The sequence below is a fragment of the Quercus suber genome, unplaced genomic scaffold (genome assembly GCF_002906115.3).
Source record: "Quercus suber isolate HL8 unplaced genomic scaffold, Cork oak 2.0 scaffold_146, whole genome shotgun sequence".
NCBI classification, from domain to species: domain Eukaryota; kingdom Viridiplantae; phylum Streptophyta; class Magnoliopsida; order Fagales; family Fagaceae; genus Quercus; species Quercus suber.
In genome coordinates this window covers 179,798-197,080 of record NW_027069607.1, presented here as the reverse complement: position 1 = coordinate 197,080, position 17,283 = coordinate 179,798, and the positions used below count along the sequence as shown (strand labels likewise).

Genomic DNA, 17,283 nt, shown 5'->3' with positions numbered 1-17,283 from the left:
CTATAAAATAAAATAAATAAAATTGTACCTGGAATTCTTAAAACGTCCTTTGGAAATTGAAATTTTCGCTTAGAATCCAAAGGTTTTTTTACTTTCTAAATTGTCAACATCTTTTTGAAAAAAATATATCAATAGTTCTTAATTTGAACATATTTAAATTATATTATAAATTAATAGTAAATCATCCTAATTCTTGGTATTATTTGTTAGATTTAATAAAATTAGATATAACCAATCATGAATTTAGATTAATAAATTGAAGTCATAACATCACTTTGAATGAAATCAAATATAAATGAGAATTAAGAATTTTTTTAAACCTTAAACAAACTGAAATCAATTAAAATTTTAATGATAAGAAGATTAAAAGTTTTTGGGACAAAAATAGATGGAGCAATTAGGAAAGAAAGTTATCTATTCTGAATTATTTTTGAAATCTCCTAATGCAAGTGTTTCACTGGGTTTTTTTTTAATCTTATTTGATATTGTATTTTTATGTTTTTTTTTTTTTTTTTGGATGAGAGAGAGATAAAAATAGAGCAAAATTACATATTTAGATATGTTTTTAACAGATGTGAGTTACATATTTAGATCTATTTTTAACTTCAGGTGGATAAAGTATCAAATTTCAAACTACAGATAGATAACGTAAATTTTGACCAAAATCATAGGAAGTAAGTTGTAATCTACCAGTTTTGTGCTAAAATTTTGTTGTGGACATTTTTGTCCAAATATTTTTGCCCTATTTTTGTCCAAAATCTCTCCCCTTTCACCAAACAACTATTCTCCTATTTTCTATCCTCCCTATAATCACCCCAACCAAACGGAGGCTTATGTAATGTATTTCTTTCCTCTCTAGCACAATTTTTGTGTAGGTAAAATTAAAGATAGAGGGGAGTAATCCAATCACTAATAATTTTTCTCAACAAGGCAATTAAAAGAGAAGAACCATCAAACTTAGGATCCGTTTGGGATCTGCTTATTTTGTTGAAAGTATTGTAAATAAAAGTAAAAGTTAACTGAAATAGTACAGTGGACCTATGAATAGTATCAAAAAATGCAGTGGGGAGATTGTATTTGGATGGTCCGGTGAGTTCGGAAAGGAAACTCTTGAGCCCCAACAAAATCTCTCCCCTTTTCACCAAACAAGTAACAACTATTCTCCCTACTTTTTTATCCTCCCTATAATCACTCAACCAAACGGAGGCTTATGTAATGTATTTCTTTCCTCTCTAGTATAATTTTTGTGCAGATAAAATTAAAGATAGAGGGGAGCAATCCAATCACTAATAAGTTTTTCTCAACAAAGGCAATTAAAATAGAAGAACCATCAAACTTAGGGTCCGTTTGAGATCCGCTTATTTTGCTAAAAGTGAAAACTTTTATTGAAAGTACTGTAAATAAAAGCAAAATTTAACTAAAATAGTATAATGAGACCTATGAATAGTATTAAAAAGTGCAATGAGACTCTTGAATAATAGCAAAAATAAATTAAATAGGAAAATAAGTTGGCAAAAATAATATTTGCCTAACGGACACTTGGAGGAGGAAACTCTTGGGCGGAATCATTCGAGACTGATCCACCAAAAAGCTTTTAAAAAGAGCCTGGGACTGATGACTATACACCATTTTGCACCATTCACTGAAAAAGGTGACCAAGACTCAACATTTAGTGTTGTACATTCTCAACATGGACGGAACGGCTAAGTGCCAACTGAAGCGGAGACAATGAGGAGTTTAAAGCTGATTCAGAGCTAAATAGTTATGAAACTGGCAAGCTATGCTCCACTCCGGCAAGCAAGGAGGGAAACCTGAAGGGTGTGTGATAAACAACCCACCCTATTTTCATACTTTGGAAAAGCTAGTTTATGTGCCATGCTATGTAAATTTGCTGTGCATATGCTGCACCTTGTATATAAATTTTGTTGTCAGTGTTGCAAGCACAGATGAAGGCTTTTTTTGTAAAGTTGGCAATAGCTTGCAATCTGTTTTCTTCAAAAACCCAACTTCACTCATTTTCTGGGTGATTGTAAAAAGATTCCAAGCCTGGGAATTTATCTAACGAACTCATACAGTCACACGGGATAATGGTCCCATCAAGAGTAATGTGAAGTAGAAAACTATGTTATGGATCAACTAAGTGCAACAAAACTGGATTTTCATTTGTTCATGCCATTAGTGTGCAGAGCATGAATTTTTTATGGTTAAGTTACACAAGCATGAATCTTTATGGTTAGTGTGCAGAGCATGAATCTTTCTTGACTCATAATTTTAACCTCCCTCTTATTAGCTGGAGTTCATTGACAAGTGCAGCACGTAATTTTACATTTAGTTTTGAACACTTTGTTCTTTATATTTATAGTTTGTTTCTATATTTGGTTTAAACATGCAAGATGCTTGGAAGACAATCATACAAATTAAGATGACAGCCTGACAGGCTTGGTTAGCTAGCACCAGTTAGGGGCAGTGCACCTAATTTTTATGCAGTATTGCATTAACTCAATGTTGTCTATTCTTTTTTTGAGAAACAAACACACACACACAATGGAGAGAGAAATGGTATTAACACAAAAACACACCACAACTCCACTAAAAAACCATTGTAACTTTTAAGACAGAGTGAGGCAAGTTATGCTACACACAACACACTCTTTTGAGCAATGTGAGACAATTACCTATTCTTTTTTTTAGAAACAAACACACATACAAAACGGAGAGGAAAATGAGTTCTAACACAAAGATAAATCACAACTCCACTTAAAGTCATGGTAACTTTTAATGTTGTCTTTCATGCCTTCACAATGAGAAGGTATTTTCCCTTTTGAAAGTAGAGGTTTGAATTCTACTGGAAATGGATGTTAAAGAAGAAAATAAGTGGCAATTCTTTTTCTTTTAACAATAACGGCATGGAATTTGTCCTAGCAAGATTGTAGAGAGAGATTGGTTGTTTTGATCGATTATATCAATATATGACATTGTATTTATTTTTGTTTGTCTACTCTAGAGTTACAAATAGTTAAATGGAGATGAAATAGTTTTGTCAATATGTCAAGTGACAATAACTGCAAACCTGCACTTTTATTCTAGTACATCATTACTGGAGTTCTAACAGTAACTACAAACAATAAAAGATAAAAAAAAATTAAAAAAAAAAAAAAAAAAAAAGATACTTTAGACAAATCTGATTTTTCTCATGTAAACACAGTAGCATACTTTTTCTTGTTCACCAACGCTAACCTAGCCTGGAAAGAGCTGCTGACATTTGAAAATGAATAACCTGAAGAATCATCTCAAGATATTGCTTGTATAGTTTGACACATTAGATATTGTCTTCTGACCCATGAGCATTGGAAGGCCATCTCAAAACTGATCAGCAGCCTGAAAAATTCAATATTCCACATGCATGTTTCCCTGAAAACCAAGTTCAGAAGTTGATTAGGGCCAAAATGAATCATCACGATATTGAAAATCAATAGAGTATCCTTCAATTTCTTCAAGAAAGCGGCCAGAATTCCCAAACCCACCCTCCCAATAAAAGGGCAAACCAGTAACTTCAACAGAGAACCCAACTTTGAGTATTTTCAGATTGGAAAGTAGCAAGTAAATCGAAGATTAACATTCCAAATTTCTACATTTATATATATGGATGTATAAAACTAATTGCACAATCAATAGCAGAATAGTCATTCAAAAAATCAAGATTCCTCTTTAGAATCAAATCTTGTGTGAGAAGATGGCTAATAATGATTTTTTGAACATGTAAAAACTCTCTCTCACACACACATAAACTGCATCCAACTAAAAATTCTGCAGAATGAAATTATACTTAAAGCTCAAATAAAACCCCTCTCCCCTTTTTACCCCCCTCCCTTCACAAAGTTTTTTGTTTGCCCATTTAGGGCTCACTTCACTTCCCTTCGTTCATCCATCCTCAGGGGGGATTCCAACGCTTGCTCTCCACTCTTCTATCATCCCTCAGATTCTTAGTAGAAGGTAGAACTTAACATTCCAAAGCCAAAAATTTCCACCTTGTGTATATGCCCTTTATCATAATTATTCTTGTATTATTTTTTGAGCAAACTATTTATACACACTCAGTTCAAAAGAGTTATCTTATTCCCTAAGGAAAACTGTTAAACATAGTTGAAATGCTTAAGTTTCCAATGTCTTTCACCAAAGCAAATATGAGTGTCTATTAAGTCCTATATATTATCGATACCAAATATCTTTGGGGCATCCTTCGGTGAAAGCTTCTCAAAGAAGGGTATCCATCCATCAGGTAAAAGTCAGCTAGTGCTCTACATTTTTCCTGGCCTGGGCTGGTTGTGAACATAATATACGACTATATGACACTGAGCATAGGGCCAGGTGGAGTTTCAGCTAGTGATCTCAATAATTACTTGAATTAGCAGATTCAAGAATTTCTTCCAACACAAAGAAAGACCCAAAATACATTACTTCTATCATCACTCCATGAGCGATTTTAGTCCTTGAAGTATAAAGTCCCTTTGATAAGAAGGGAAAACTAAAAACTAACCTGTCATCATCACTCCATTAGACACATTAGGGATTAAAAATTCTCACTTTTAATTTGTTAAGGACTAGAAAATATTACTTTAAGTTATTAAGGACTAAAAATGACCACTTCCACTTCCACATGCATATTTCCTTGAAAACCAAGTATAGAAGTTGATCAGGGCCATATGGATCATCACCATATTGAAAAAAAAAAAAAGAAATAATGGATTCTTGAGGAATTGGTGACACTTTTTTTTTTGATAGGTAATAAGACTTTCATTGAAAAAAATGAACATCATGTTCACAATGGTGAACACTCTGAACAAGAAACAAATACAACAAAATCAGGAACTAAAGTGAACAGAATCTAAGAATTCAGAAATTGGAATACAATTCGTAAAACCCCAAATATGAGCCCACTGAAACAAAGTACCAAAGGGAAGAGATTTTAAGAGATCTAAGGGTCTCTCATAGTCTTCAAATATGCAGTTATTATGTTCCCACCAAACTAACCACATTAAACATGCCCGGACCATATTCTAAATGGTTGATAGGAATTAGTGACACAATTAACCTCAAATTGTGTTCATTCTGTAACTTTGCCTCCAATCAAATTGTTTTAAACTTAAAACATAATAATAAAAAAGATGCCTTTTACACTAGCACATTCTAGTAGAAAACTTCTGGTCCTAAATAAAGATATGTCTCTACAACAAAATGATCGTTAAGTTTCTTCAAGAAATCATTCTAAATCTCTACACAAATTTCACAGATATATATATATATATATATTGATGCGTAAGATAATAACATTAAACTTATATAGGAACATCTGAATGCAAGAGCCTTTTTGGAAAAAAAGAAAAAGAAAAAAAGAAGCAAATGCAAAAATCTCAGCTCCAAGATCACTATTGGCAACGTACAGCACTGAAAACACTATCAAAAAAGTGCATCAGAGACTCTAATTTGTTGCCTTAATATATATATATATATATATATATGTACAAACCAATTGCACAAGCAATAACAGAATAGTCATTCCAAGAAAAAATATACCTCTTTAGAATCAAATCTTGTGTGTGAAGATGGCTGATAATGATTTTTTGAACATGTCAAAACTCTCTATGTAGAGATAACCACATCCAACTAAAACTTCTGCTGAATGAAATTGTACTTTAAACTCAAATAAAACCCCTCTCCCCTTTAACACCCTACCTCCCCCGTTTTTGCCTTCACTTCGCTTCAGTCATGCACCCTTCCGACACTCACTGTCCGCTCTTCTATCAACCCTCAGATTCTTAATAGAAGGTGGAACCTAACAATACAAAACTTTCTGCCTTGTGTATATGTTCCTTATCATTATAATTCTAGTATTTTCATGAGCAATCTATATATATACACATTCAGTTCAAAAGAATTATCTTGTTCCCTAAGGAAAACGGTAAAACATAATTGAAATGCTTAAGTTTCCAACGTCTATCACCAGAGCAAACACGAGTGTCTATTCAGTCCTATATATATTATCAATGCCAAAATATCCATGGGGCATCCTTCAGTGAAAACTTCTCAAAGAAGGATATACATCCACCAGCTAAAGAGTCAGTCAGTGCTCTTCATTTTTCTGGGCTTGCGCCAGTTGTGAACATAATATACAACACTAAGCATAGACCAAGGTGGAGTTTCAGCTAGTGATCTCAATAGTTAATTGAATTAAAAGATTCAAGAATTACAGCCAATACAAAGAAAGACCCAAAATACATTACTTATGTCATCACTCCATGAGCGATTTTAGTCCTTGAAGTTTAAAGTTATCGCTTTTAGTCCCTTAGATAAGGAGGCCAAACTAAAAACTAATCTGTCATCACTCCATTAGATACATTTGGGATTAAAAATGATCACTTTTAAGTTTGTTAAGGACTAAACGTGAACACTTTAAACTTAAAGGACTAAAATTGCTGTGGATTAAAATTCAGAGACCAACAATGTATTTGCCACAAACCAAAAAAAGGCAAACCCAGATTGAGATTTGAGACAATAATGCAGAAGGCAGAAAAACCCAGATCGAGAATCGAGACAATAATGCAAAAACCGAAAAGAAAAGCATCGAAACGAATTCCATACCGAATGAATGAATGAATGTTATTGCCGAAAAAGTTGCTCAGTACATTCCTCCCCTGGCGCTATTGAGAATGGAGCCAAGCGTACCCAACACCGCAAAAGCCAAGAGTGGGCTAACATCAAGAGTGTCAAAGATGGGTGGGATGATATTACGAAAGAGATTGAGATAAGGATCGCAGAGGTCACGAATGGCGGACAAAGGTTGACGGTCCCACGGGATGTTAGGGAACCAACTGAGCAAAACCCTGACCATCAAAACCCCACTGTAGATGTCAAGCCATTTGGCGAGGCCAGCAGCTACAACAGTGAGAGGGGTGTTGAGGTAGCCAGGGGGACGGTCCTTGAGAGAAGCGAAGAAAAGGGTTGTGGTGGCGGCGGTGGAAAGCAGCTACAACAGTGAGAGGGGTGTTGAGGTAGCCAGGGGGACGGTCCTTGAGAGAAGCGAAGAAAAGGGTTGTGGTGGCGGCGGTGGAGAGTGAGAGAGGGAGTGGGAGTTTTGGGAGGAGGAGACGTGTGGAGAAGGAAATGGCTATGGAGGCTATGGTGGATAGGGTGGTGGCGGTGGTGAGAGTGGTGTTGGGGTGAGATGGGGTTTGTGGAGAAGGGAGAGTAGAGGAAGAGCAGACAAAGGTGGAGGTGGGTTTGCGGAGAGAGAGGGAGAGGGGTTTGAGAGAAAAGGGTTTGGGGTTTGAGGATGGAGGGGTGAGGAGGAGGAGGGCTTGGGAGCTCGTTGGAAGAGAAGCCATTTTTTTTGGGGGAGAGATTTTGGGATTCTGTGACTTTGAGTTGAACTTTGATGATTGAAGCGACCTAAAATTGGATTCTTTGAGTGTGAAGGTGGTGTGGCAGTTTTTTTGCTTTGCCACTTTGTTTATTTTTTTTTTTTAAACGTCAAAATCCAAAATTTACCCTTTCAAATTTTATTATTTATTATTTTAGATCCTAAATACTGTTTATTATTAAAAATTAAAAATTAAATGAAACTTAGTTATAAAGTTGAATTTGTTGAAATTTATACTTACGAATCTTATAAATAGTGCACAAAAATCACAAAATAAAAGGAAAAAAAAAAAACCAAAAGTAAGAAGAGAAACAATTTCAATTATGTTTTGTCATTTTAGTTATTGAAATCCGTATTTGTGGGTACTTGCCATTCTTTAAGTTTTGTCGTTTTAGACTTTTAGTTCTCTAAATTTCATCCGTTCTTAACTAAGTTCTCTCTTGATAATCTGTTAGTTTGGCTGTTAACTACTCCATTTTGTACTTTAGTTAATATTTAATATTTATTTTAGAAAAATGTTAATTGGAAAAAAAATAAATAGAAACTAAAGGGACATACACTACTTTCAGGCCAACCGCCAACATGCATTTCCTTCAAAGTCTTTTGAGATTTAGGAGGAGTTGATCAGTACGTGATCCGTAGCAACTCTGAGGCCTAGGGTTCTATTGATTCTTTGAACCCAATAATAATAATAAATAATTTAAATATATTAAAAAAAAAAAAAAAACCCTTTCACCTTCAAAAGTCAAAACTAAGAAGGAATCCTGATACCAAGTCCTAGTTCACCAAGCTATCGAGGAAGAAACAAAAAAAGGTTTTTGTTCAACAAGATTTCAGATTTCATCAGAAGCAAAAGATTTGACGTTAGCTCTCGGCGACTCCGCCCAGTTCCTTTAATTTAGTTTTTTTTTTTTTTTTTTTAATAAATTAATGTTTTTCAAAAATTAAGAAAAAAAATATTAACTAAAGTGCAAAATGGCACTTTCGTAAGTTAACTGTAGCAATTAACAGATTATTAACAGAAGACTTAATTAGGAATGAATGAAACTTAGAGTACTTAAATGATAAAACCCAAACTTAGAAGTTTGAAATGAAAAATTGTAAAATTTAGATGATGAATTTTGCATTTTGGCTTTAAAATTTTTTTTTTCAAAGTGAGAGAGGGTTTGATTCCAATCCTCTAAATTATGTCATTGATTTAACAAACTCTTGAGGCTAATCAAGTGAACCATTTTTCTAAAACTATATGAACGAAGTTTAGTTATAAAATCGTTTATAACATTAGTTTACAACTTTACTCAATACTTTTTTTTTTTAATTGAAAGTAAATTTTGACAAATTCACTATTGGATTGTATCTTTCTCTTATATCCTCCATGTTTGCAAAATTTCTAGAAAATTAAAGATCAATTACTATGTCATCAATAAATTGTTTAAATTTCAAGTTTTTGTAATTTAAAATTATGCATAAAATATAGATCTTATAGTAAATAATATCTAATTAACACAGAATTTGACATGTATATTAAGAGTGTAAAGAATGTGCAATTCAACGGTTATATTTTCAAAATATGTAATTTTAAGTTATAACAAATTTTGTAGTTAAATTTTGTCCAAACTATACAAACACATTCCTCAAAAGAATGTTTTGATGATAATTTCAAGATGCTTTTCAAATTTTATTCTAGATGGAGATGCAGATGTTAGGGAAGATGAGAATCATAGCAAGGACTCTAATAAAATTGGAGAGATTCGCCTTCTTATTTAGTCTTGTAAACCGCTCCTACAAAACTTCCTAGTTTAGGCATCAATCATAGTGGGTTAATCTTTCTTCATCCAAATATTAAGTCAAGAAGAGAGTTTCATAGAGGAGAAAATACATAGCAATAATGGTAACAATGTTTTTCACATCTTCCTTTGAATATTTTTGAGGTATTTATAGATAATTGTTGGTGAGGTGGGTGGACTTTTCCCATGGTAGAGGGATGTTTTGACTACTTCCCACCTTCTTAACCCAAGTTAACTTAAGGGTATGTTTGGTTGGAGGTGGAATAGGATGAATGGAAAATAAAAGAGATAAAATAGAAGTGAGTGTTGTTTGGTAAGGTGAGAATGAAAGGAAATTTTTTGGTGGAGCCCAACCATTTTCCACCTAGGTCCACAAAAATCCATCTTTCCGAACTGGAGAGAAAACAAGCATGAAAAACTTGTTGCTTACCCAATTACCATATTGCCCCAATTTAATGAGTTTATCTCTCTCCTTGCTTCTCTTTTGTTTCTTCTGCACAGCCACAAGCAACCACATGAAACAATCAAACAACATGTTCAGATTTGTTCTTTGACAAGGTTTGGTTTTTTATTTTTATTTTTAATTTTTTTAAAGCGACTAATATAGCATTTATATTATACTATATGCAATAATAAAGGAAAATAATATAAGGAGTAAAAAAAATAATTAACATATTATATTAATATATATATATATATATATAAAATAGGAACCTAGTAATGCCTCACAGCCTCGGCCCATATATATTAATATATATATATATATATATAAAATATTAATTTATTAATTTCAATTAATATTTTCTTTTTATTTAACGAGTACAAAGAAATTATTTTTTTTATCTGACAAAGAAATTATGTTTTACATATTAAGTACTAAGACATTGTGGGAGGCAAGAGAGATTAGACCCCATGGGCCTTATCCGGAGAGTCTAAGAAGCCCAATATGTCTACCCATCAAGTCTCGGATAAGCCCCAGAATTTCTGAGGAGGAGTAGTGGGCCGAGGGGCCTTCGTCCAAAGAAGGAAACCTGTGGAAAGGAAGGATCCATATGAGGCAAGAAGTCACTTTTTGAAAAAGGTAGCAGCACCCAGTCCAGACTAGTAGTATAGGAAAAATGTCTAAAAGAGTATTTATCACCTCTGCATTGAATGCACTATACCAACCATGCCAGCCGCATTAATGGCTGAATGACACTTGAGTAGTGCTGAGACAGCTTGTAACATGCTAAGCATGACCTAGAATCAACAACCCTTCATGTGGAGGGACAGGATGAGATCTAAAACACTATAAAAGAGAAGGAAACCCTAATGATTAAGGGTTGGATCCAAAATGATATCAAGAAGAATACACATTCCCACTTTTAATATCAAGTGTAAAAGGGCTCCTTGGCCATTCCGAGGAAGATAAATCAAACGCATATTATTCATAAAATAGTTCTTACTCAAACATCTTCATTTCTTTTCTACTTTGTATAAGATTTGCCACTTAGGAGTCATTCTATTGATCTAAAAACCCATCTTTAAAAATTAATTGTCATAGGCCTTAATCAAAGTCCAACCCACTTTTTCTTGGGTCGTTGGTCTCTTTTTTACCCATACAAACATAATAGTAAATTTATATAAACTACATTTTCTATTCTCCCACTTTTCTCCACAACTAAAAAAAAAAAAAATCCTTCCACTTTTCCATCTCTCTAACCAAACACACATTAAAGGAAAACTAAATCTTTTTTTTTATTTTCCTACTTTCCCATCCTCCTAACCAAACAAACCCTGAGGGTGCATTTGTTTGGAGGTGAAATAGGGTGAATGGAAAACTTTGGAGAGAAAATGGGAAAGAAATTTTTATTGGAGTGTGTTTGGTGGGTGGGAATGAAGGAAAATAAATGGTGAGGCCCGGGTGTTTTTTCTCTCAGCCCACCAAAAATATTTCTCTCCAAAATGGGGAGAAAACTGAAAGGAGAAAATGAGGCTGCTTAGTAGACAAAAATGCCCATGTGCACTTGCATATGGGCAATTCATCCAGTTCCTTTTTTTTTTTTTTCCTTGGACGTTGCCCCCCCCCCCCCCTTTTTTTTTTTGATTTCTTGGTTGTGGGTGTGATAGTTGTTTTGTTTTGTTTAAACTAGACATGATTTTCTTTTGGGACATGATTTTTATTAATAAATTGGTTGATTGATTTTTTTTTTTTGGTTGTTTGTCACTTTTTTTTTAATTGACCATCAATTTTAACAAATGTATATGAGTAAATTTATACAAACTCACTTTTTCTATCTCTCCACTTTTTCACTCCCAACCAAATAAAAATGAGAGAAATTAAAATCTTTTCTATCTTCTCACTTTTCCATCATCTCACCATTTTCTATCCTCCCAATTTTCCACTCCTCCAACCAAAACTCTAAGAGATGTGGTGATAAAGCATGCCTCCCAACGAGGTGAAGTGGAATCCTTTTATGTCTTATTACATTTAATGATAATTCAATTGTAGATGGGATGTTAAATGTTGGATTGAAAAAGATGTTCTTAAGACTTCTCTAGGAAACTTCCTTTTCTATGAAAGGTCCTCAACTCACTACAAAAAAAAATTGTACTATTGCGGCAATTCTACCTACCACTGTTGCGGTGCCGCTATAGATCTATTGTGGCGGTCACAAAAAGCGCTGCAATAAATCGGCCATTTAGCAACGCTTTTAGCCTATTGCGGCAGGCAAAAAACCGTTGCCATATGAGGTTACCATTCAGGTCAAATGACCTTTTAGCGGCGGGCATTGAGCACTGCTATAGGGTTTATTAAACAACAAACTCTACACCTTTTAGCAGCGTTACGCCTGTCGCTATATGTGCGAGGCTTTGGCGGCAGGCTAAAAACGCTACTATATGTCTCCAATTATTTCATAAGTCCTTCAGCGGTAGTTTTTGCCCGCCGCTATAGAGTTTTTTTTTTTTTTTTTTTTTTTTTTTTTTCTTCTCCTGAGTTCTAAAACCACATTTTTATTACAAATAACCTGTAATAATTTTAGCTCCACTAAGACAATACTATAATTGTAACTAGATAACACCACAAATGTCTCCAAACTAACATTATATTAACATATAAATATATTATCAAATACATAACATTGTCTATAATCATCGTCATAAAATTAACAAAAGAAAGATGTGGTCTTTTGTACACAGAAAGTCCTTCAACACTTAAATTAAACTAATAACATAATCAAAGTTTCAAAATATTTTTCAACACTTCAAAAAATGTGTTTGTTCAAATGTGGTTCTTTGTNACAAAATGAGAGAAATTAAAATCTTTTCTATCTTCTCACTTTTCCATCATCTCACCATTTTCTATCCTCCCAATTTTCCACTCCTCCAACCAAAACTCTAAGAGATGTGGTGATAAAGCATGCCTCCCAACGAGGTGAAGTGGAATCCTTTTATGTCTTATTACATTTAATGATAATTCAATTGTAGATGGGATGTTAAATGTTGGATTGAAAAAGATGTTCTTAAGACTTCTCTAGGAAACTTCCTTTTCTATGAAAGGTCCTCAACTCACTACAAAAAAAAATTGTACTATTGCGGCAATTCTACCTACCACTGTTGCGGTGCCGCTATAGATCTATTGTGGCGGTCACAAAAAGCGCTGCAATAAATCGGCCATTTAGCAACGCTTTTAGCCTATTGCGGCAGGCAAAAAACCGTTGCCATATGAGGTTACCATTCAGGTCAAATGACCTTTTAGCGGCGGGCATTGAGCACTGCTATAGGGTTTATTAAACAACAAACTCTACACCTTTTAGCAGCGTTACGCCTGTCGCTATATGTGCGAGGCTTTGGCGGCAGGCTAAAAACGCTACTATATGTCTCCAATTATTTCATAAGTCCTTCAGCGGTAGTTTTTGCCCGCCGCTATAGAGTTTTTTTTTTTTTTTTTTTTTTTTTTTTTTCTTCTCCTGAGTTCTAAAACCACATTTTTATTACAAATAACCTGTAATAATTTTAGCTCCACTAAGACAATACTATAATTGTAACTAGATAACACCACAAATGTCTCCAAACTAACATTATATTAACATATAAATATATTATCAAATACATAACATTGTCTATAATCATCGTCATAAAATTAACAAAAGAAAGATGTGGTCTTTTGTACACAGAAAGTCCTTCAACACTTAAATTAAACTAATAACATAATCAAAGTTTCAAAATATTTTTCAACACTTCAAAAAATGTGTTTGTTCAAATGTGGTTCTTTGTACACAAAATGTCCTCAAACACCAACATAAAATTTATAAGCTACTTAGTTGATGGGATGTAGTTGATGATTTTTGGAGAGATAGGGATCGTAGGAGAGCTGAGGATTGTAGGACTGGAGGAACGTCCTACATACAGAAAAAAAAAAAAAAGGCAATAATTAAGACACAACATTGAAACCAATGCCTATTATTATATCTTGAATGCACCTTTGATCCAGCATGCAATCAAAGTGATTACTATATTTGTACAAACACAAGGGTGCCAATTGTGTTTCTGCTACTCTTTCAATCCTTGTTTGCATGTTTAAGGAATCAAGGTCTATCTTCAAACTGGTATTATTGTCCCTCCCCCCCTCCTTCCCAAAAGATAGTAGAATGAAGCAATGGCCATATGAATATGGAGATGAACATTGTCACCAAAATGATTACACAGTTGTGACTTAATCAATTGCTTGGATGCATATGAAACTTTCTGAACAATGATATGAAAGAGCATGGTAGCCAAGAACATTGGCATGCTTAGAAGGTTTTTTTAAATGAAAAAAAAAAATACAAAACTTTACTTAAAAAGGCTAACCAGAGGTTGCAAATAATGATTGCAAAATGCATGTGATTGTGCCATTTTCAAATGCTTGCCAATAAAGATATGACATCAAAACATTACCTAGTCAAAGTAATAACGACTAACACTACTACTTTATGGAAATTTTAGTGAATGTACTGGGAACAAAGCTTGAGACAATTGATAGCGTTAAAAATACTTGGAAGTGCTAGTACCAATGACTTCAAACTTCATTCAATTCAACAGATTCAACAAAGTGTAGATATTAACTACTTAGATGTAACTTAGTATTGAAATATTTTCTATTCTCTACTTGTCAGTTACAAATTATGCAGTTATAAAATGTTATAATCACAAGATATAATAAAAGGAGAGAATCAGTAGACATAACCAATCCACAGATTCTGACTTTCTAGTCATTACACAAGATTGTTAGTAGTTCTACATGTACAAACAGAAAATTCCCAAGCCCTAAGGATATCACATCTTGGATCCCACCAACATGAAACTGGGTGTCCATGCCACTATGAAGTGCCTTACAATCATGTTGATAAGAAAGAATATGCTACTACAAGTTTAAAGATGCAAAGCAGCAATTACAACCACATTATAGAAACTAAAGTCTTCACTAATATACTATAATTTTAACACCATGAAAAAAGCTTTGAGACTTGATTAAACCTTAAAACTACATGTGTTAGCACATATAAATAACTAGGATTACAACCCATAACCTCATATAACAATCATCACAACACAAGTCAAGAAATTCAATCCCATATAAAAATCAATTACCACAACATCAATTCACTTCAAAGTTTTAAAACTCATTATATATATATATATACACACACTTCAAGTTTAATAAACAACTACAAGCAATTAAACCTAACCTCATAATTCATTGAGGTAAAATATCAAACACATGACATGCAACAAACACAAGCCCACAACTCAAGCAATTTTCACAGTTAGCACTACCAACTTTTCACATATATCAAAATCATTCCAAAGACATAAAGAAACTCAATTTCAAAAATCCATCTCAATCTTCCTCATGGATTAAAACTCATATGGTTGTCCAAGAAATACAACCCTCAAACCCACTAAGTTATTATCATAAACATCATAAAACAACAAAGCCCAAAGGATTTGATAGAAGAAAATGACAGATAACTTAGATTTTTACCTCATCTATTGAATTAACCAAACTTAAAGGGATGGTCTTTCAAATGGGTATGCCAAACTAACCACTAGAACTCTTGGCATCGTTGCTAAGGTTGGCTGAGCTCGGTGGCACTGGGCTAGGTGTTGATGTCAGCATCAGCAAGTGGTTGGGTTGGGCTAGTCGGTGGGTTGTGAGTGTGAGAGAGAGAGAGCAAGAGAGTAGCGTGTGAGAGAAAGAAAATGAGAGATAGAGAGGGTTTTGTGTGAGGGAAATGTCAGTGGCGTAAAAATTTTAAGCGGGTGAAGTTTTAACTTTTAAGAGAGTGGGAAAAGTGAAATTTTGAGCTCTATTGCAGCGGTTATGGAAGCGTCACTAAAGGTTTGGACTATTGCTATAGAGTTTAAAAATAGCACACTTCAACGTCACTATGTTGAAATTTATTTAAAATTTTTATTTTTAAATGTTTTTATTTTTAAGTTTTAACCCAAAAAAAAAGGGTATATTTTGTTGAAGTGTTTGGGGGGAAGTGAAAAAAAAGTGTGGGAAGTGAAAATTAAAATATGTGGGAAGTGAAAATATATGCTGAAATTTATTTAAAAATTTTACTTTTAAAGTGATTTTTATAGCGACAAAAAATATACTAGAAGTGATAATACATGATATATAAGCCAAAATAATAATTTTTTCATCATTTTGCCTAATCAACTTTATCTAAGTCAATGTTAACATGATGTTCATCATCTTCAAAATTATTTCTTCATTAACATATTCTAACAACTACTCCAATACCCAATAATCCACTGAAAACCTTCCCAGTAAACCTAATTTCACCAAGTCCAGTGGTCTCGAGACCATCTATTAAGTTTGACCGGATTTGACCAACTTTAACTAAACTTTGACCGTGCCTTTCTATAAATCCAACCGTTTGATTGTGACCATAATTTACTAGAATTAACCTTTCATTACACTCTTCAAATCCAGTGGTTATATTTCAAATCTAAGTATGGCGTGTGATGTACATGTGTTGTGTACCTATATGGCTAAGTTCTCTCAATCTAACCATCCAATTGGTCTTAAATTTACCAATACCAATATGTCACCATACTCTTCAATCCAATGATCAAGATTTGAATATGAATTTCACCAAGTTTAGTGGTCTCAAGACTATCGATTAAGTTTGATTGGGTTTGATCAACTTTAACTAAACTTTGACCACCTTTTTCTAAATCCAACCGTTTGATTGTGACCATAATTTACTAAAATTAACCTCTCATTATACTCTTCAAATCCAACAAATAGATTTGAAATTTAAGTGTGGCACATGATGGACATGTATTATGGACCTGTATGGCTACATTCTCTCAATTTGACCATCCAATTGGTCTCAAATTTAATTAACACCAATATGTCACCATACTCTTCAATTCTAATGATAAGATTTGAATATGAATTTCACCAAGTCCAGTGGTCTTGGGACCATCTATTAAGTTTGACCGGATTTGACCAATTTTAACTAAACTTTGACCGCTCCTTTCTCTAAATCCTACCGTTTGATTGTGACGATAATATACCAAAATTAACCTTTCATTACACTCTTCAAATCCAACGGTTAGATTTCAAATCTAAGTATGGCACATGATGGACATGTGTTGTGTACCACATGGTAAAAAACTTTGATTGGCTCTATTCTCTAAACCTCTAAAATGACCCAAATACCCTTGAAATATCTAAAATGACCAAAATATACTAAAATTTCTAAAATAACCAAAATACTTCTTAACTTCTAAAATAACCAAAATTATCATTATAGAGATTTTGAGGGGTATTTTGGTCATTTTACCAATTTCGAGCTATTTTTGGTCATCTTAGAGGTTTCAAGGTACTTTTGCTCTTTTTTGAAGTTTTGGGAGTATTTTTTGTCTTTCTAGAGATTTTAGGGTTTTTTTTTTTTTTTGTCATTTTAGAGGTTTCAGAGTATTTTTGGTCATTTGAGAGGTTTTAGGGTATTTTGGTCATTTTATTGATTTCGAGCTATTATGGTCATTTTATTGATTTTGAGTTATTTTTGTCATTTAGAGGTTTCAAAGTATTTA

General features: G+C 33.5%; 1 protein-coding gene across 1 annotated transcript; it reads right to left on the bottom strand.

Annotated features, from left to right (window-relative positions):
* Positions 1–3,013: 3,013 nt before the first annotated feature.
* LOC111987038 (ylmG homolog protein 1-2, chloroplastic) lies at positions 3,014–7,486 on the bottom strand. Its single transcript, XM_065776956.1, is given in 3 exon segments — positions 3,014–3,411; positions 6,640–7,017; positions 7,019–7,486. Coding segments are annotated over 2 exon segments (705 nt in total). The 5' UTR covers positions 7,383–7,486; the 3' UTR covers positions 3,014–3,411; positions 6,640–6,676.
* Between the last annotated feature and the right edge of the window lie 9,797 nt (positions 7,487–17,283).